Source organism: Petaurus breviceps, unplaced genomic scaffold, assembly GCF_028583685.1.
Source record: "Petaurus breviceps papuanus isolate PSGF00001 unplaced genomic scaffold, PetGlider_PUasm1.0 287, whole genome shotgun sequence".
In the NCBI taxonomy this organism is placed as follows: domain Eukaryota; kingdom Metazoa; phylum Chordata; class Mammalia; order Diprotodontia; family Petauridae; genus Petaurus; species Petaurus breviceps.
The window spans coordinates 733,126-753,464 of NW_027186029.1; the positions used below are offsets into that span (position 1 = coordinate 733,126).

At 58.4% G+C, this 20,339-nt stretch overlaps 1 protein-coding gene and 1 pseudogene across 1 annotated transcript in view; both read right to left on the reverse strand.

Moving 5' to 3' along the window:
- LOC138167675 (zinc finger protein 850-like) overlaps positions 1-20,339 on the reverse strand; it is a 762,790-nt pseudogene that overhangs the window by 645,322 nt on the left and 97,129 nt on the right.
- Positions 193-20,339, reverse strand: part of GGT5 (gamma-glutamyltransferase 5) — a 22,550-nt gene continuing 2,403 nt past the window's right edge. Inside the window, exons 3-13 of the mRNA XM_069096710.1 lie at positions 15,558-15,688; positions 14,882-14,977; positions 13,432-13,624; positions 11,927-12,084; positions 10,765-10,911; positions 9,004-9,140; positions 8,171-8,367; positions 5,787-5,893; positions 1,834-1,952; positions 1,280-1,390; positions 193-1,079 (exon numbers count right to left, since the gene is read on the reverse strand). Of these exons, the coding sequence (XP_068952811.1) occupies positions 930-1,079; positions 1,280-1,390; positions 1,834-1,952; positions 5,787-5,893; positions 8,171-8,367; positions 9,004-9,140; positions 10,765-10,911; positions 11,927-12,084; positions 13,432-13,624; positions 14,882-14,977; positions 15,558-15,688 (1,546 nt within the window). The 3' untranslated portion in view covers positions 193-929. The remainder of the gene's footprint in view (positions 1,080-1,279; positions 1,391-1,833; positions 1,953-5,786; positions 5,894-8,170; positions 8,368-9,003; positions 9,141-10,764; positions 10,912-11,926; positions 12,085-13,431; positions 13,625-14,881; positions 14,978-15,557; positions 15,689-20,339) is intronic.

The window sequence follows — 20,339 nt, forward strand, 5'->3', positions numbered from 1 at the left end:
GAATGCTCTCCCTCCCTCCTCCTCTGCCTCCCAGCTCCCGCTTCCTCTCCTGCCTTCCCCAGCCCCTCCTGATTCCATTGCTTCTCACTAAATCTCCCCTCCATGGCTTGGACATGGCTGTTTGCTGGGTTCCCCTCTCCCCCCATAGACAGAGATTTCCTGGAGGACAGGGACTCTTTGTACGCCTAGGGCTTCACACAGTGTTAAGCACATAGTAGGTGTTTAATGGTGGGAGCAGCTCAGTTGTGGAGAGGATAGAACTCCCAGCTTGGGGTCAGGAAGTCCTGGGTTCAAATCTGGCCTCAGACACTTGCTAGTTGTGTGACCCTGGGCAAGTCACTTTACCCTGTTGCCCTCAGTTTCCACATCTGTAAAATGAGCTGAAGAAGGAAGAAAAGACTGGACCACGACAGAGGTACTTAATCCATGGTGATGACTGAGTAGATAGAGGGAAGGAAAGTCTCCTCCCACAGGGTGAGGTTTGGGCTTGTGTGATCCAGATCACTGCCTTTGCCAAGGGGAAGCCTCCCAATAGCCCAGGCTGGTCCTCAGTTTCTCGTGTCCTCGCCAGGTCCTTATGGAAGCCAGAGCCCGAGGTCCAAGTGCTCCCAAGGACACTGAGGGATGGCTCACCATCACCCCTCCTCCTCTCTCATCTTTCTCAAAATCCAGCTCCGGCAACGAATGTCATCCCCAGCCGGTCTGGGTAGGAGGGAGGAGGAGAGAACTCTGGCCCCTTGGCTGTCCCTGCTGAGGCCTGGGTCCGAGGGGTCCTGAGCTGGAGCATGGGCAGAGGCAAGGAAGTGCCATGCCCCCTGGGGGTTAGGGCTGGCTTCTCACTGCCCCGTGGGCCAGTCTCTGGGCCGGCATGCTTGCTGACGCTGACGTGGAAGGGCTGGCGAGGTGGGCATGGCAGGGTCTGCCCTGGCTCAGTAGCCTGCTGCCTCCCCCAGCTTCCTTTGGTCTGATTCCGCGGAGATGCAGCCCAGACTGTCTCTGGCCACAGCCTGAACCACGTTCAGCCAGAAGGTGGTGTTCTGATGCTGGTGTCCAAGGTTAATGAGCCCATCCTGGACCTCCTGCAGGAGGAGGCAGTGGGCAGGAAAGACCTGGCCTGAGGGCAGCCAGATGCCTGCCTCCCTTCTATACCCATGAACAGGTCCCCTTTGCACCCTGGCAGCTCCCTGGGATGAGGGCACCCCAGGGCATCCCTGGACACCTGAGAGGGGGCACACCAGGGAGGGGCCCAGGGGGCAGGGGCAGGGGCCTGGAGACTCACCTTGTTGAAGCCTGGCTCAAAGAGAACCTTGGTCGTGGGACTCACGTACAGAATCTTTGCTCCGATGGCTTCATGAAGGTCCAGACCAAACCACAGGTTGTTCATGATGGCCTGGGGACAGGAGGGAGTGGCAGCAGTGATGGTGACCCTGGACACTGGCTAGGATATCAGGGAGGGACAGGGCCACAGGTGCTGGGCGTGGCTACCACACACTGGGCAAGACAGGCTGAGCTGCCAGTGGTCTTCCACAGTGCAGAGCTGGAAAGGCCTTTAGATCACCAAGCATTGCTGGTTCCCTGAATCCCTCGGGGTGGCCACAGCAGCACTAGGACCCTAACCCAGCTAACCCATCCTAGCATCAGGCACCAGACCCTCATCGGTGGGCATCAGGAACGTGGGCTAAGGACAGCTTCATGCCTTAGGCAGGTGAGGCAAGGGGTGGGGTTGGTGTTGAATTGGGGCCCCTCCCACCCCTAGGCTGTCTGGGTATAGGGTAGGGCTCAGTGCCCAGGCTGTCAGGGAGGGCAGAGGAGATGTGTGGCTTATTCACTCACCAAGGCCGTGGCTGGGAGGATCAGTTGCCCTCCGGAGCCCCCAATCACCAGCTTGGACTTCTGATCTTTGGAGATCAAGATGGACGGAACCATGGAGGATGGGGGTCTTTCTCCTGGAACTGACAAGAGACTCTACCTCACTGACCAGCAATCCCTCCTTGGCCTCTCAGAATCCGCCCTTCCCCAGGAAGAGAAGGCCAGAGGGACTTCTCAGGGGCTTCCTCCCCTAAGGGGGATCTCCAGAAGCCCTTGTAGCTGGCCAAGCTGTTCCCATCGCTCAGCTCTGATGGCCCAAGGTAGCAAAAACTGTCCTCTGCAGTTTCCACAGCCGGGCAGGGGGAGCCCTGTGACCAGAGGAAAAGCCGTTCTGCTGACTTGGGGCCAGCCACCAAAGAGCTGTGAATCGTGGTCAGCTAGAGCACCCACCTTAGGCTGAGCGCATCCCTCTGATGCAGGTAACTGAGGCTCAGCACCACCGGTGGGGACCCTGCTGAAGACACTTGGTGTTTCACCAAAGTGGGTTTGGCGAGAGCGTAACTGGCTCATTTGGGGCAGCGTGTGCTGGCATTCGATCTCCTTCTACCTCCCTTTCCTTGATGGAAGGGCTCTGGATAGTGCCAGGGACTTATCCCTTGTCTCTATTTTGTCTGGCACTTAGTAGGAGCTTAGGGGACACCAGTGGACTAGCTGACTGACAGATTCTGTTTGAGCTGCTTATGAGGCAGAGGGTGTCCTGGGGAGAAAAAGAGCCAAGATGGTGCCTTGGCAGGATTGCAGAAGGCAGGACAGGGAGGGATGCTCTAGGGGCATTCTTCTACTGCTTCTGCTTAGCAGCGCACCTCCCTCTGGGTGATTGGTGGGTGAGCTCCCCAGATTTAATCAATTAGCTTCTAGGAATGGCTACATCTCAGAACAGCTCCAAGTGGGACACACTCTCCCACAAGTGGAGTCCAGGGAGTGCCTAAAGCAAAGGGACTGATTCCCAGCCCCCGGCTGGAGAGAAGCCCTTTTCTGCCCATCGCCGGGCGTCCCAAAGTTCTCCTCCAGTAGGGCCCAGCCTCCTGCTGGGCGTGTTCATCTTGTCCTTGGCTCCTAGTGTAGACTCATGTTCGCAGGACACTGCCAAGACCCCCACAAGAAGTCCCAAGTCTTCAGACCTTCTGAGGTTTGCGTGGTCACCTTCTGGCCAAAGGGGAGGGCGAGGAGGCAGACTGTGTCCTGCTGGGGCTGTGCCAGGGGAGGCCAGGGCCTTGCCCTCAGTGCCCAGTCTTCCAGTCTTGGATCCCAGCCCCACAAGGTACGGCTGAGTCTCTGTAAGGATGCCCACACACTTCCTCTGTGAAGTGCTTTTCTTCCTTCCAAATGGCTTATTGCATCCCTGACTGACTGATTCAAAGCAGATGCTGTCACCCAATGAAGTGGGAGGGGGCCCAATTATTTATCTACTCCTTAGCTTTACAGCTTCTCCCCCCCACCCCCCTCAGCAAAGCTGCTGGAGACTTGGCCCAGCCCCAGCCCCGGCCCCATCGAGCTCCTTAGGGGCTGGGACCCTCTTCCCTAGTGTTCCGTTCCACGGGTTTCAGGAACAGTGTACGGGCAGGTCCAAGATCACAGTCTGTAACTGGCATTCTTCCACATTCCTCCGAGTGCACGGCATCACGGTTTAGTGAATGATCACTTTGTAGAATTATAAGACGTTAATGCTGGTCTTGGTGGCTGCAGACAGTCTCCCCCGCCCAGAAAGAAAATCAAGAAGGAAGCCTTGGTCCCTCGGAGCTCCCTGAGCATGCAGAGCTCTCTCCAAGGCTCTCCTGGAAGCCCCCTCGCCTCCAGATGAGAAAGCCGTCCTGAGGGAGAATCCTCCCACAATTCCCTGGGGAGAGAACCCCCCAAACAGAGTCCGGACGCAATGTCTGTCCAGTGGTTTTTCAATCGCGTCTGACCCTCCCTGACCCGTCTGGGGTTTTCTTGGCACAGAGACTGGAGGGCTCTGCCATTTCCTTCGAGCTCGTTTTACAGGTGAGGAAATGGAGGTAAAACAAGGGGAAGTGACTTGCCCAGGGTCACACAGCTAGGAAGTCTGAGGCCAGATTTGAGCTCAGGAAGGCGCCTCTTTCTTAGGTCCAGCGCTCTGTGCACTGTCGTACCACCCAGCAGTCCCAGGCTGGCTGTGTCCCTGTGCCAGAGCCGGTTTCAAAATTCAGCCCATTTCCTCTGGGTCCTTGTACCAGAGGTCAGAAGACTTTGGCCCCCTCGTGGGTGTCTGGCAGTGTCCAGCAATGACTGCCAGCAGAGTAGACTGTGGAAGCCAAGGACACCCCAGATTATCCCCAGGGGGTCTGTGCCACTGTGCAGGCAATCCCTCAACAGAACAAGTGGGTCAGATCATAGAGAAACATACTCAGAAGAGTCCTCCAAGAGGCGCGGGGCTCCCCAAAGGGCTCAGCCCTTGGGGTGGGCGCCTCGGGGCTCTGGAGCCAGCAGGCAAATCTTTTACTATGGACTGGTAGACTGCCGTGATGCATGTCCCCATCGGGCGAACCTCCCGGGTCTGCTTAGGAGTATGAAGACAAACCACAATCCGTGAGAGATCTGGGGCACACTGCTGGCCACCGTATTTAGGGGTGCTCTGAGCCTCACCCTCGGTCCAGCACTAAACAAGATGGCGTAAGCAGCCCAGGAGGCAAAAGCTGACTTGGAAGGAGATCGGGAGAAACACGCTACTCATCAGTTACACTTTAAAGGAGAGTCTCGGACCCTGGGATCCAGGCTATCCATTGACTGGACTCCCAGGATGAGAGTCTCCCTCATGAATTTCAGCAAATGTGATAAGATGGGAGCCCACTCTCCACCCTCGTGCAGCACGAGGCGGGGGCTGCCCTCCCTAGCTCCCTTTCCATGGGCAGGCTAAGTACCAAACAGTAGCAAAGGAGGGCATCCCACAGGCACATGCAGTGCCCAGGGGAATGGGGACCCGAGCCTAGCACATGCTGGCTGGCCATGGGGCAGCTCATCTCTCCTGCTAAGAGGGCAGTCCTTCGTGGCTTGGGGACGTTGCTGGGGCGCCCATAGGAAGCCAAAGTCTTCTGCTGCTTGGAGATTGCCAAGGCTGGGGAGCTCTTCTCTCCATGTCTCCCCAGAAGAGATTCCTTCTCTTCAGGCTAGCTGGACAGATCTCTCCTCCAGGATGGCCAGGCTCCAAAATACTCCAAAGGCCAGGTCCTGAAATGGCCCATAGGGTCGGACTGAGGCTCCTCAGCGGACCTCAATACAGTCCAGTTCCTGTACAGCCGTTTCCCTTTAGCCGGAGGATTCACCCCTTTCAAGTTGGTCAAGCACGTTTAATATCTTGAGCCCTGCTGTCCTCCCTTGGTAAAGGTCGTTACTTTTAGGCCAGTAGGATGGGTGATTGGGTCAACTGCCCTGCCTTTACATTAGATATCTCTCGTAAGGGCTGGCATTGAAGACATCAGAGTAATTAGCACCGATGTTTACGACCAATGAGCATTCCCCAGCCCACAAATGGTGGAAGGTTGGCAAATTGTGAACCGTGATAAGACAGATTCTTCCAAATCCCTAATCATAGTGAAATGTAACTCTAAACAGCAGCCCCGAGGCTTCCCCTCCCACCAGTCACTGGCAGAGCCGTCAGATGGCGCGAGTTAGTGTTGGAGGGGCTGTGGGAAGACCGTGCTAATACGCTGTTGGCAGAATGGGGGCTTGCTCAGGCCATTCTGGAAGGCGCTTAGGGAGCGTGCTTTTAAAAGGTGCTTAAGGCCCTGAGTCTGACCCGGAGAGGCCACGGGAAGAAGCCAATTGTAAAATATTACTCTTCATGTGAGCACGCCTGGGGCTCCAGTGTGTCCCTGCTCATCCCAGGCTCCTCTGGGTCCAGGAAGGACTCCAGCTGCCTGCCTACACACAGTAGGTGCTTCCTACATGCGTGGTCTTACCTGGATCCAGCAGCTCGATGGAGTCTGGAGCTGTTCTCCAGCAGAGGTCCAGGAGTTGATTGTTGAGAATGAGGCCAGTCTTCGGAGAGTACACCATGGAGCCAAAGCTGGGTAGACAGAAGTAGGGCCCAGCTGGGCAGTGCCCCTGCCTCCCCTGACCCTCCAGACTCCCCTATCCTGCCTGGAGGCCCCCTGGACCCCTTGGAGCAGCTGCATTCAGCCTGTTTGAACTTGGGCTCCCCTCCCTACTCCCACTTCTGTTTCCTCAGGCCGGACACTCTGTCCCAGAGCCCTTGGCATGGGTCTGGGCTGGGCGCCACCTCCTTTGTGCAGCTTCTTTGGGGATCTCACTGTAGCCACAGGGCTTCCCTCCCTCCAGGAATCTCACCTGGCTCCTCCGTGACTCCATCTACCTGGACAGCGGGCACAACCCTTCCCCAAGGCCAGCTCTGTGCCCGCCTCTCCACCCCCTGCCTTGGTGGCTACCCTGACTCTCTCCGGCTCTCTGCCATGTTCTTAACCCCCTCTCCCTTCATTGTATTGTCGGTTCACTTGCTTGGCTATCTTCGGATCTCAGGGCTCAGATCCTCCCATTTTCCACAGCCTGCCTTGGCCCAGGACCTTTCCCTTGTCCCCAGATCTCCACCTGTCCTTCTCTAGATCAGACTGGGAGCTCCCTGAGGGCAGGGCCTTGCCTGCTTCCATCTCCTAATCACCAGCTCCTCTTGCTTCATAGTGGGCTCCTGGTCACACCTCATCCCTCCCAGGTGACCCGGGCCCTTCCTTCTCCATGAGTCTCACAGTGCTGCAGATGGGACCATCTCATCCAAGTCCCTCTCATGTTACAGCTGAGGAAACAGACTTGGAGAATCTGAGCGCTGGGCCCCAGGTCAGCAGGTGCAGAGGTTGGGTTCCAGCCTGGTCCTCGGGCCCCTGAACCTCCTATCCTTTCCGCTGGCCCACGATCTTGAGTCAGGCTACAGTGGAGGCCGGTGTCCTGGTCTGAAGTCTGAATTCCCAGGAACCCTCCCAGCCCTCCTTGAACAGCCCCCTTCAGGGAGGGCTCCTGACTTTCTGAAAGGAGACTTAGTCTTGTTAAGAGTGGGAGCTTGCTGTGGTTAATCCCCACTTGAGGGACTGCTTAGTCTGCCAGAATCGCTCCAGAAGGGCGTCAGAGAGAATTCTGGGAGCCGATTGAGGAAGCCTTTCTTCTGGGGCTACTGGGACCCTTGTTGTAGTCTGTCTGGCTTTCATTTTGTGATGATTACAAAATGCTGGTGGGGCGGGGGACACTGCGTGTCTGCACCCCTCTCACAAAGCAGGAATGCTTCTCCTTGGGCAGGCGTTGGCTCAAGGCAGAGGTGGGCGTTCTTCCTGCCCCAGGCTGCTTCCTTTTCTGGGCCCACCATCCCCAGGCCGTCTGCCCCGTCTGCAGCCCAGCAGGCGGCATCTCACAGCTCTGTGTCTTGGGGAGCGCCAGCCTTCCTTCATGGTGAGCGGGTCTGGCGGCCCCACACTTCTCCTGGCTCTCCCTCTGGCCACACATGCCCCAGGTCACTTCTGACCCAGCAGTTGGTACCAGCCGTACATGAACCACACCTTCGCCTTCCTTCCACCGTGAGTTGTGACCCTTGATGCTGTGGCTTCCACCTACCTGGGCATGCTGGACGTGCAGCGTGCCTCTGGGCTGTTTCCATGGGCAGTGCCCTCCCTCCTCATGCCCATCGCATTGGGCATCCCTTTGAGGCTGCTGGCTCCTGAGGGAAGCCTGCTCTGATCTGAGGCAAGTCAGATTTGCCTCCATCGGCAGATTTCCAGGAGCCCTAAGTAGCTCCTCTTCTGCACACACCCAATCCACGAGGAGAATGGAAGGTCCTTGAGGGCAGGGCCTCTGTCCTGAGTCACTGACTCCTGCAGGTGCCTATAAGCTCAGTGCTTTGTCCATCGAGGCAGATGAAGAGGGTGGCATCCCCCTCCTCCCACTTAGTTCCTGTGGATTGTGGTTCAAATCCTGGTTGCCCTCCAAGGGATCCCTCTGATCTTAAAACAGGTTGGCCCCCCGGGACAGAAGCAGACCGCTGGGAGCCTTGGTTCTCAGCCTTTCCAGCTTTGTGGAGTTATGCTGGCAGTTTTTTAGAGTCCACAGCTCATAGGGTGGGATGAGGGGTGTGTGGGTGTGTGTGGGGTCCTTGCACAGGAAGGTGACTGATGATGACCAGTGGGTCCCCCCCCCCCAGGAGCTGCCCCCAGCCTCTGCTCCTTCCCCCTGGTGTCTGAGGAAGCCCTCCCTCTGCTCAGGCAAGGCTAACCCCTTCCTCATTCCCTGCCCACCCCCTCCTGCAGGGAGGAGGTCTCCCCTTCCCAGGCAGGCCTTCTGTACTCACGGGGTGTTGATGGTGCTGGTGGCAGACACGGCGCTGCCATCCGGGCCCAGGATGGCCACATGGGAGGTACCGGCCTCCTGCCCACCCACACTGGTCAAGCTGATGTTGTAGTAGCCAGGCGTGTGGTTGCCCTGGGGGCCTATCAGGTCTCGGACTTTCTGGGCCAGCTCCTCAGTCAGCAGGTCCAGGTACACACCCTACATGGGGCCAGAGGGGCAGCTGAGGCCCTGGGAGCCTCATCTCAGGGCCTCCCAGAGGGGATCAGAGCCACTTCCCTACAACAGCACACTCTATAGACCAGAAGACTGAGGCAGCCCAGGGAGGGGCAAACCCAAGGCCAAAGTCCCCCTGGGAAGAAGCCTCAGGTAAGAGAGGAACATCTCCCCCCAGTAAGTGGCAGGGTGGGCACCATCCAGCTAGGGACCTACATGGGGCCAACCCCTTCTTTGACAGCAGAGACTCCAACCCAGGTCCACTGAGTCCATTCTCAGGGCTCCCTCCCTGCTCCGGGGCACTCTGGGAAAGTGTGTTCTGGGTTCAAACCCTTCATGGCCCAGGCTCAGGACCACAGACACTCCCACAGGGGTGGCCAGTGATGGACAGCCCCACAGCTGGAGACACTCTGGAGCCCTGGTCTCCAGCAGGATCTCAAGAGCAAAGAGGGCTGTGCAGTCCCAGCCTTGGGGGAGACGCTGCCCTCCTCTCCTTCCCCTCCTCTATTCTCTGTGTGGCCTCGGGTCAGTCCTGAGCCTCAACTCCCTCTCTGGGGGCACCGGGCTTGGGGACGCTACAGTCGGGCTCATTCTCGCCTGGCCCCCGCTCCAGGTCCTCACCGGGGGCTCTGGGTAGCTCCGAGGATCTCTCAGCCTCCATCTGAGGCCACTGGCAAACTTTAGGGTCTCTACCACTCGGTGGTACGTGCTGACCTTCCCCTTGAGCTGGGCCAGGGCGTCCTGGGGGAATTGGAAGCCTGGAAGCAGAGGGAGAGGATGGTGCTGGTGCCTCCTGGGCTGCCAGGATGGGCTGGGCTGCTAAAGTCTCCTGGCATCTCCAGTCCCCTCCCGGTGCTGGGACCATGCACCAGCTTCCACCACCCCCTTGTGGCCATGCCAGGAACCGCGTCCATCCAGGGTCCAACCCTGACACTCGCTGCTGCCTGCCCCTCACCCTCCACCCCCAAGGTCCTCCAGTGAGCTCAGAAGGAGGAGGCCTTAGGAGATGGGAAACAGTGCCCGGAAAATGCACCAGTGGGGTGTCCCGGAGACCTGAGGAGGACCTCGGGCCACTCACTTCAGTGGACAATGGGGACAGAAAGGGGTGCAGAAGAGTAACCCTGCGTGAGCTTGGGACATGAGTGGGTTCATGCCCATTTGGGCATGCATTCTTTAGCCAGGGCCTTGCTGGGCCCCTCGGGGTCTGTCTAGACCAGCTCATCCTGAACAGGAGCCTCTGGAATACCTCCAGTGACGGGGTGCTCACTACTTTCCCTTCTCTCCTCTGACACTGGCCTCACCCTGGTGCAGACCCTCATCTCCTCAGGCCTGGACTATTGAAATAGTTGGGGAGGAGGGGGCGGGGGCGGGGGAGTCTGCCTGCTAACCCTCCATTCACTCACCAAAGCGATTTCCCTAAAGCCCAGGTCTGACTATGTCACTGCCCCCACTCAATGACTCCAGAGGCTCCCTATTGTCTTCAGGGGTAAATACAAGTTCATCTCGGCCTTCAAAGCCCTTCCTAAGCTTTCCAGCCTTCTGACACTTTCTTTCTCCCCGTGTACTCTGAGATGACCACCTCCCGGCCACCCCACCAACAGCCCCTGCAGCTCCCGGTATCCTCTCTGGCACCCGCCCGGCTGCCTGCTCACCCCACTGACCACCCCGGAGACCCCAGCCCCTAGCCGCCTCCTCCAGGAAGCCTCCCCAGCCCCTCCAGCTCCGGGCGGGCCATCAGGTGGCCCGTTCTTCCCCCCGGAGAGAGCCTGCTTTTCCAGATGGCCACAGCAGAAGGTTAACAAATGCTCTCCCCTCCCGGTCTCTGCCGTCCTCATTAGAGGACTTCGCCTGGAGCTGCACGGAGACAGCGGAGAAGGGCAGGAGGGAACAAGCACCCAAGCGACCCTCGCACCACTTCTGTGAGGGAGGCCCTGAGGCTGGACTGGAGCTGGCCCCGGGAGGTCCCTGCTCTCCCTTCTGGGGGCCTCATCACCCTCCCCCCACGTCTCACACCCCTCCTCTCGGCAGCTCCAGGAGCGGCCCCCATGGCAAAGGCGTCTAGGAGGGAGAGACAGAGGGGCTGCCCCGGGGAGATTTGGACAAGCTCTGCCCTCGGGGAGTGTGTGGTCTCGGGGCGGAGGAACAGTCCAGAGAGCGCCTGGGCTCCAGCCTCAGCGGGAGTAAAGACTGGGGGGGGGGGGGCACGTGGGCCCTGCTTCCTCCTTCCTCTACCCCCTCCCCTCCCTGCTCAGCCCTGGGGAACAGCAGCCGGGACCTAGACTGCCCTGCCCTCGGGGAGTTTACATTCTGGGGGGCCGGAGGAGCGGCCAAGAGAGACGCAGGTGGGCTCACAAGCCTCGCCCTCCCCCTCCCCCAGCTCACCTTTGAGCACATTGAGGATGAAGCTGAGAATGGCTCCTCCTGCGGGGGGTGGGGGCGAGTACAGAGTGTAGTCCCCCAGGCTCAGGGTCAGAGGCTTGACCACCTCGGCCTGGAAGCTGGCCAGGTCCTCCTTGGTCAGTACACTCCCTGAGTGGGGGAGGGGGACAAGAGACAGAAGGGTCACTTCTGGGCCCCCCATCACCTGCCTAAGTCAGCCCTGGGGCTCCTCCGAACCCCGCAACCCTCAGCTGGGAGTCTGAGGCCTAGCCTTCCTCCCCAAGGACTCTGCAAAGAAGGCCCCGCCCCTACAGCTACAGCTCCCCTTCCTCTCCCAAGGCCATCATGGCTGGCTGCTTAGCCCCCCAGGACAGGGGGGACCTGCCCACCTCCAAAGACCTGGCACACATCTCGTAGGCACTTAATAAGTGCTCAGTGACTGACAGACTGACTGACCTCCTGCCTTGCCAGCATCAGGTGAGGCCAGGAATCAGGTGGGAGGGAGGAGGACGCCCTATGTGGCCTCAGGATACAACCGTCACCTTCCCAGGTGCCCATCATCCTAGGATCTCAAAGCACATTCTCTCCCAAATCCCCGTGCCCCCCTAGAAGGAGCACAGAAGCTATCTGGACAGTGACTTTCTCTGGTTGCCCATCGTGCTCCCCAGCCCTACCCAGCCCAGCTTCCAGCCCCATCCATGGCCCAGCTCTGGGTCGACCATGGGAGCAGGTCAGCAGCAGAGCTGGGATGGAGAGGGATGGGTTCTGGGCTCATGGATGAAAGGAATCTGTTGTGTCTGGGGTCCGGGCTGCTGGCTCCCAAGGCCGTGACAAGGGATCTAACTTCTCAGAGCCTCAGTTTTCTCTTCTGTGAAATAGGACTAATTATATTTGTCCTCCATGTTTCCCTGGATTACTAGAGAAAAACACCTTGCAAACATTAGGGCCTATAACCAGGGGCTGGAATGCTCCTGGTGCTTTGAGATCCTAGGAGATTTCTCTGGGGAGGTCTTGGGTCTGTAAGTGCATGGCCTTTCTGAAGGCACACAGCCCATGGCAGCAGAGGCAGCCTGGGAAGAGGTGGGGGCCCTGGTCTGCATCATTGGGTCCTGGCTTGAGGGGCACCAGGGAGGCCTTGAGTCAGGGTGTGAGGTGGGAAGCCCACCTTCCATGGCGAGGTCAGCCAGAAGATCCTCAGCAAGAGAGCCCTCGTAGAACTCCTCGGCACCCTTCTGGGCCACAGTGTCCAGGGTGCGCCCCAGCGCGGACCACAGCAGAGCCTCGCCTTCCACCAAGGGCTTTTGGCCATTAAAGAAAATCTGGCTGGGAAGGCCAAGGGTAACAGTCCCTGGTTGTCAAGGGCACAGAGGGCACGAGACCTGCCCAGGGTCACACAGTGACTCAAGCCCTGTGACTCCATCTGGACCATGTGTCACATTACAAGGTCCCAAGACCAGAGCCATTCAGACAGGCTGGCCCCTCCAGCTGGCTGCCTCCTCTTCCTCCTCCTCTCCCTCCTCCCCTCCCCCTCCTTCTCCTCCTCCCCCTCTCCCTTCTCCTCCTCCTCTCCCCCCTCCCCCTCCCCTCTCCCTCTTCCCCTCCCCCTCATTCTCCTCCTCCCTCACCCCCACCACTCCTCAGTCTCCTAGGTCAGATCTTTATCTTCCCCCAGAGCTTTTAGTGCGGGCACCCGAAGGGCTCTTCCTGGGTCCTCTCCCTCACCTTGCCAGGCTTGGTTTATGTTCCCTCTTCCTCACCCTCTTTGCTTCAGCCAAAGGAGAAATCTCTGTGCCCCCACCCAAGCCTGGCCACCAGCCTCCTCTGGGAACTTACCCAGAGCTGCTCCCTGGGCCTGGGATGTCTCTCCCCACCCTCCCTTTGCCTGGATCCTTTGCCTGCACTTCTCTAAATGCCAAGAAAGATGATGCCTCCTCCAGGAAGCCTCCCCTGACTGCCCAGTTCCCCCTCAGGCCACAGCAGCTGTTTGCCCCTCTCCAAGGTGCTAGTCTCCTGGTCTGTTCCTCTGATGGGGAGAGTCAGGGGCCACAACTTCTCTGCTCCAGCCACTAGGGCTTCCTAGAGGCCACCATCCACCTGTCCTTGGATCCAAGCCCACTTTTGCCACTGACTCTCAGCCACCGCCCTGCCCTGCTCACCACATGCAAAGGCTGGTCTGAACAGCGCTAGCCAAGCTCCTTGCCCCCAGTTGGCACTGGCACATCCCCAGGAAGCCCCCTGCCGTCTTGACTCTTTGGCCATTGCAGCTGAGCCCACCCTGCAATCTCTGCCCCAGAACGATTCCCTGTGGCTACCCTGGGGCACCCATGACAGCTGATCCAGGCCCAGCCCCAGTGGAACCTTGATCTACCCATTCTGTGGCCAGCTTTTCTCCCCTGAAGATGGGAGACCCTGGGAGGGGACTGTGGTGGGGGCTCCAGTCTTCACAGGGGTGAGAGTGGGAAGCCTCGAGAGCCTTGATTGTGTGTGGGCCTCAGGCTGGGGCTGAAGGGGTGGGGGGCACATTCCTGGTCTGAGGCTGCTAGAGGGAGACCCTGAGGAAGCAGACAGCAACTCCTGCTGCCCGCCCCCCCCTCTGGCCTCTGTTTCCTCATCTGCAAACGAGGGGCTTGGACCTTCTGTGACCCTTGCCCCACCCCCAGCCCGACTCACCGGAGAGAGGAGCTGTTTATGGCCTGGGTAAGGGGGCTGTTGAGGAACAAATGCAGGACCCTGGGGACTTGGAGGCCCTTCTGGAGGAGGCGGAGGGTGGGCTCGAACAGCTGGGCCCATGGCAAGCGGCCATGGAGCTGGTGCGCACGCTGGTAACCCCGCAGCTCTCCTGGGACTCCAATCCAATAGGCGCCTGTGTGGAGGCCAGCCGAATGGGGGCGTCAGGGGATCCTCCAAAGTCTGAGCCGGATGGGGGAGGCTTCGAGGTCGACCCAGATCCGAAAACCAGACACACACACACACACACACACACACACACACACACACACGGCTGTCCAGCCCCGCTTGGACATCGCCAGAGATGGGAAGCTCACTCCCCTCTGGCACAGCCCCCATAGAAGAGGTTCTGCCTGGCTCTGCCCTCTGGGGCCAAGCAGTCCCTGAGAGAGCCCCCTGCCGTGCCCTGCCCACATGCTCCAACGCTCCTGGACTCTGCACAGACCTTCCCTGTCCAGGCAGCCCTCCTCAGGAGCCTCTGCAGTTCACCCACATGCTTCCTAAGCTGCAGTGCCCGGAATTGAGCCCTGGCCTTCCCATGCGGGTGGACAGGGCAGAGTACAGGGCGACTGTCCTCGGCCTAGTCCTGGAAGCTCTCCCTTTCCATGCAGCCCAAGGTGGCACTGCTGACTCCTCGGGAACTTGTGGTCCATTCAGACCCCCAGCTCTGCTGCCTGACTGGGTCTCCCCCAGCCCACATGGGTAAGCTGACTTTTTGTCCCCAAATGAAAGTGTCTCATCTGATATGGCCTAACTCAACCCTCTGGCTTGCCGGGATCTTCTTGCACCCTCACCATGGCATTCAATGTGTCTGCCACGCCTCCCAGATTTGTCATCTGCAGACTGGTTGACTATGCCATGCCTGCCTCTAGGTCCCTAATAAAACTGGCGAGCCACCTAGGGCCAAGCATGGATCCCTGCAGCACCCCACTGGAGACCTCCTGCCACTCTGCTGGACCTGGCATAGACATTGGCCCTTCCTGCTTGGGCAGCAGGAGAACATCTGGGAATCTTAATTGGAGAATCCAGCTGGGAAAATCCCTGGGGTCCCAGGGGGACATTCTGAGAAGCCCCCTGAAAAGGGGAAGCACCGCCCGAAACTCCAGCCAGACTCTCCCTTGGGGCAGGGGCCCCACAGCCTTGCTCTGGTCTCAGAGGCCACAGAGTGGTCAAACAGGCAGGGAGCTGAGGCCAGGCCAGTCGGGAGGCCTGGCTTAGAATTCCACCTTGAGTTTTTAGCTGCGTGCCCTGGCCACCTCCCTGACTTTGTTCCCTATTAGTACAATGGGGATAATCCTCCCCACTGACAACTTGGGGCATCTTAGATGTGGGCATCACCACCCTGGGACCCAGGGCTCGGGGGAGGGCTTCTCAGGTGCTTGGCAGACCTCACCTTTGCCCAGCGGCTTATCTTTCTTACAGCGCTCCTGCAGAGTCAGGGGGACCCTCTTGGGCACAGTTTCCCGAGCGTTGATCACTTCAACCTCTCCTGGAGACGCACAGACTGTCAGCCTTGTCCTGACCCTCACCCATTTACCCACTGTAGCCCCCAGCCCTAGGGGGACCCTGCCACCCTCCAGGCCAGAGACTCCCTCTTCCCTCAGTCAGCTCTGAAGGAATTTAGGGGACGTGGGATCAGATTAAAAGCCCTCCCATATCCCCATTAACTTTAATTTGGGGATGTGATGTAAGAGGTGTATGGAGCTCCCATGGAGGAGAGGCCCTCTACCATTGCAGATAGCACCCTTTCCTCTTAGAGGGCCCTCAGATGTTCAGTGCTTCACCCACATCCTTCCACACTGGCTCTCCAGGGATCCAGGGTAGGTGGCTCTACCAGTCTCTCTTTCCCCTTGTTTTACAGAAAAGGAAACTGGGGGCAGAGAGGGGAGAGGGAGTGGAAGCCCCAGGGGCAGCTCCTGGGCTTCTTCCCTGCCCTCACACTGTCTAGCTAGGGCCAGAGTTCCCAGAGCAGCGCGGGGTCTCAGGATAGGCCAGAGGACTGGGGGCTGAGGCAGGTCTACACTGGTGGGGAAGGCCCACAGGCCAGGGCAGGCAGGGGACACACCCACCTGTGCTGGCATTGTAGATGGTGAAGATGACCCCTCCTCCCAGGCCCATGCTCTGAGGGTTCATGACAGAGGTGCAGACCAGGGCAGCGATGGCCGCGTCCACTGGGGAGCCGTCCTGCCTCAGGATGTCCCTGGGGGAGGCCCAGAGAAGCCCTGTCAGTCGGGCCAGGGCTAGGCCGTGGGGGAGAGGCCCAGCCCAGGACTCAGCTGCATCCATTGCCAAGGCCAGCCTTATTGTCAGCAGGGCTCCCTGAGGCCCTTGGGCTTCATAGTCTAGGTGGCCCAGCTGATGGAGCCAGGCCTGGAGGCAAGAACATTCATTCTCCTGAGCTCAAGTCTGGCCTCTGTCATTTGATAGCTGTGTGACCCTGGGCAAGTCACTTTACCCTGTTTGCCTCAGTTTCCTTATCTGTCAAATGAGCTGGAGAAGAAAATGGCGGACCCCTCCAGGATCCCTCCCAAGAGCCGCCAACGGGGTCACAAAGAGGCAGGCATGACTGCCCTCTTCTATGGGGGACTGATGGCCTCGTCGTTGGAAGGTGCCAGGGCCCTGAGCCGGGCTTAAGAGTCCTGCCAAGCAGAGTCAGGGCCTGTGAGGATCACCAGAGGGAGTGGTGGGGGTGACTGTCTCCAAAGCTCAGGGCTGAGCTCAGGGGAGTGGATGAGGGGGCAGTCCTGGGGGCCGAGCCAGGAATAGCTGGGTCAGGGGTGGCTGCATATTGGTACAGAGCTCAAAGGCTTCCAGAGCTCTCTATATGTGTAACCATGTTGGTCCTCACACCAATCCTGTGCCATAAGAGCTAATATCACCTCCATTTTACAGATGGGGAGACTGAGGCATGGGGTTAGGGTTAAGTGACTTTCCCAGGATCACCCCATGAGGAAGTATCTGAACTTGGGGGTTCCTGTCTCCAAGTCCAGCACTCTAAGCACCGACTGTGTGCCCAGCCCTGCCCTCCAGGGACCAGCCTTCGGGATGTGGATGATCCCACTTTGAGGAAGGACAGAAGGTCCCTCTGGAGTCCTGAAGGCAGATGCAGACCCGAGCTCCTGGTGGGAGTGGGGGTTGGGAGCACCCACGGTCTGGCCTCACTTATCTGGACCTCCACTATCCAGAATTCAGTTGTCCTAGGACTCTGACTGTCCAGAATGCTGTCTCCCTTTGGCTTCCTCTGTGGAGAGCTCAGCTTGGGCCAGGGAAATAACCCCCTGCCCAGGACTTCCCTTGGGCCCTCTCCCCTCCAGACAGGGGGACCCAGACTCATGGTCCAAGATGCTGGCCTCATCCTCTCCATGCTTCAGGGGAAGGGAAAAGGAGAGGCCAGGGAGCTGATCTGATTCCTGTCTGACCCACAAGAGTCAGAAATCCAGGAAAGATAAGGGCAGAACTGGAAGGAAATAGCCCTGGGGAGCCCAGGCTAGTGTTAAAGGGACCTCTGAGCTGTCTGGTCCAACCCCCATCTTACAGACGGAGGAACTGAGGCCAGGGAGGCTAGGGTCTGTGTGACCTTGGATGGTCATTTAACCTCTGTGAGACTCCTTCACTGTAAAATGGAGGTGTGGGATCAGCTGAGCACCAGAGTCCCTCCCCAGGCCAGTGAGGTAGGCTGCCTCATCCAGCCTGGCCTTGAATCACATACATCACCTTGATAGACCACTTCAAGTCTGGCAGAGTGCCTGGCGAAGTCAGCTCACTGGCTGGAAGATAAGGAGACAGGCAGACGGACATGAAGCTACTTGGCAGGGCTCCAGCTGGTCAGTGTCTGAGACAGAATTAGAACTCAGGTCTTCCTGACCCTGGGTCCAAAGCTCTGTGTGCTCTGGTGCCCCAGGCACTAACTAGCTCTATGACCCTGGGCAAGTCACTTAACCTCTGTTTTCCTCAAACTCTGCATCTGTAAAATGGGAGAAATGACAGCCCCCACCTCCTAGACGGATTGAATGCAAGGTGCTTAGCCCAGCGCTGGTACATAGTAGGTGTTATGGGAATGCCTGCTCAGAAGCAGAAATAATGCTAAAGTGAGGTGAGGCCTTCTGCTCTGCTGCTGCCCCCAAGGACCTAAGGAGCCTTCCAGGGATGTGCTGAGACTTCCCCTAAGGGCAGGTGCCTTCAGGATGGGGCTACCCCACTTTCTATGTGCACCTGCAGAGCGTGGCACCTGAAATTCATTCATTCACTTGTTCACTCATTCATTCATTCACTCACTCATTCATACATTCATTCACTTGTTCATTCATTCATTCATTCACTCACTCATTCATTCACTTGTTCACTCATTCATTCATTCACTCACTCATACATTCATTCACTTGTTCACGCATTCATTCATTCATCCACGCATTCATTCACTCATTCATTCAGCTACTTATTCATTCATTCACTCATTCATTCATTCATGCACTCATTCATCCACTCACTCATCCATTCACTCACTCATTCGTTCATCCACTCATTCACTCAACAATGGGATGGCTACCTTATCGAGGGAGTGACTTTGCTGCCAGCAGAGATGGGAGCACAGTTTGGATGAGAAGCTCTCTGTCTCAAATTATCTGGGTTCTTTGGGTAACCAGGGCCCACACCCTGCCCTCTGATCAGGGGAACTGGTTTGGGCCATGCTGATATGATTCAGGGAAAGATGGGCAGGGGCATGAGGTTGGACGGTACTTGGAGGGGCAGGCAGCCACCCAGGTTTCACTGAGGCACCAGACTAGTGAGCTCCCTGCCTGGGACTGGGGTGGCCACGACTGCAGGAGACCGGGACAGGAGCACCAGAATTGTTGGCTGTTGTGAATCTCGGCAGCCTGGGGAGCCAGGGGCAGGGAGACCACCTTCTCTGTGCTTCCTTGCCTCCCCATATCCTTTGGCCTGGACGCCCCCATTCCTTTCCCACCATCTTGGAGCCTGAGAATTCCTTTGGGAGGGTGAGTGGGAAAAGTGAGGCCACACAAAGGTTATTTTAGGTGAGGGTGGTGGTGGTGGGTGTCTGTGTGTGTGTGTATGTGTGTGTGGGTGTGTGGGTGTGTGTGAGAAAGACAGAGACAGAGAGAAACAAAGACAGACACAGAGGGAGGCAGAGACCGCCAGAGACAGAGATAGAGACAGAAAGAGAGAGAGAGAGACAGAGAGAGAGACAAAAACACACAGAAAGGGACAGAGACAGAGGCAAAGCCAGAGACAGAGATACAGACACAAGGAGAGACAGAGAGGGGGATGGGGAGGGTCCCAAGGGTACCTATACACCAGCTGAATTTAATGTCAGGGCATCCCAACCGTCCCAAGGGGGTGTGAGGAGAGGGAGCTGCGCCCAAGCCTCATCCCCCACCACCTGCCTTGTGCCCACTGCTGGCCGGGGAAAGCAAAACGGGGTCACTGAGTTGAGCTGTCTCCAGGTACTTTACGGTCCCTGGCTGTGGCTGATCCCAAATCAGGGGAGGACTGGAAACCACCTTGAATGTCCAGGGATACCCCGATCTTCCCTGGCCCAGGGCCAGCTGGCCGGAGGCCGAGGGAGGGCGAGGGCAGGGCAGAGCCAGGAGCCCTAGCCCTGCCAGTCAGTCAGTCCCAAGGAGGAGAAGGCATGGGGATAGGCCAGGAGTCCGCCAGGCTCCTTCTAACCTATTCACAGGTAGCATTCGCACACCTATCTCGAGGACTCAGGGCGCTTTTCAAATGCAGGGCTGCGTAGCTGGGGGGTGGGAGCGCTGCGGCTCACCCCATTTTACAGAAGGGGGTCACGCAGCTATAGGCCGTGCTGCCTCTAACCATAGAACCATCCAGCCGCCTCCCGAGAGTAATAACAATGACTGGCCTTTCCATCAAGGGCATCATGTCCTTGGGTCCTTCCTTAAGCTGTGTGCAGTTCTACTGTTTTTCTGAGAGAGCGCAACTCCCCTCCCCCATCCCTCTCTCCCCACCCCCAGTAAGTGGCTGGCCTGAGGAAGCCGCCTCCGAAAGCAGAAGACACCAACCACATGGGGCTGCCTGGGGCTAGACGCGCAGGATCTCCCCTCCCGTCCCCCCAGCTGGGGGCCGGGCGGCCTGGGTCCCAGGTCTGAGGAGAGCTGAGGGGCAAGCTGGAAGCCAGCTGCCCAGACTCCTAACCCAGTGACCTCTGCTGCCCTCTGGCTGCAGCCCACTTCCAAGGCTAGGTCTGCCGCTGGGGTCCCTGGGGTGAAGGCAGGGGGCAGGGCAGAATCTGAGATTCAGGGCTCCAATGCCCACCCCCCTCTTTACATAGCTGGGAAGACTGAGGCCCCCGCCACACAGCTAATGCAGGGGCGAGGGCAGATCCAGAATTCAAACCGAGTGCCACAGATTCCAACCCAGTGCCATTTGCCTGCAGCATACACACACACACACACTCACACACACACACCCTCAGAGAGCTAACTATATTCTTTGTATATCTTTGTCCAAGTCATTTTCCCACTCCGAGCCTCAGTTTACCCAGCTGTAACATGGGGGACTGTCAAAGGGAGCAGGACAAGGTTCCCCAGGGCAGCTCCTTTGGGGCCACCCGACACCACCCATCTGGAGGAGAATCCTCCTGGCTGAGGCCAGCAGGCAAACATCTGGCTCTGCAGCCCACATGGAGAAGGGGCTCAGAAAGGAGGGAGGGAGCAGGGGAGGCTTCTGGACTGGGGGCCCTGGTTTGCCTGCTGCAAGGGAAGGGACAGAGCGGTGTGGGAGATGCAGCTGCACCAGACTGGCTGGTGGGGAGGACTGCCGAGCTGTCAGGTCAGTGCAGAAGCAGGAGGCTGGGGGGTCCCAGGGATGGA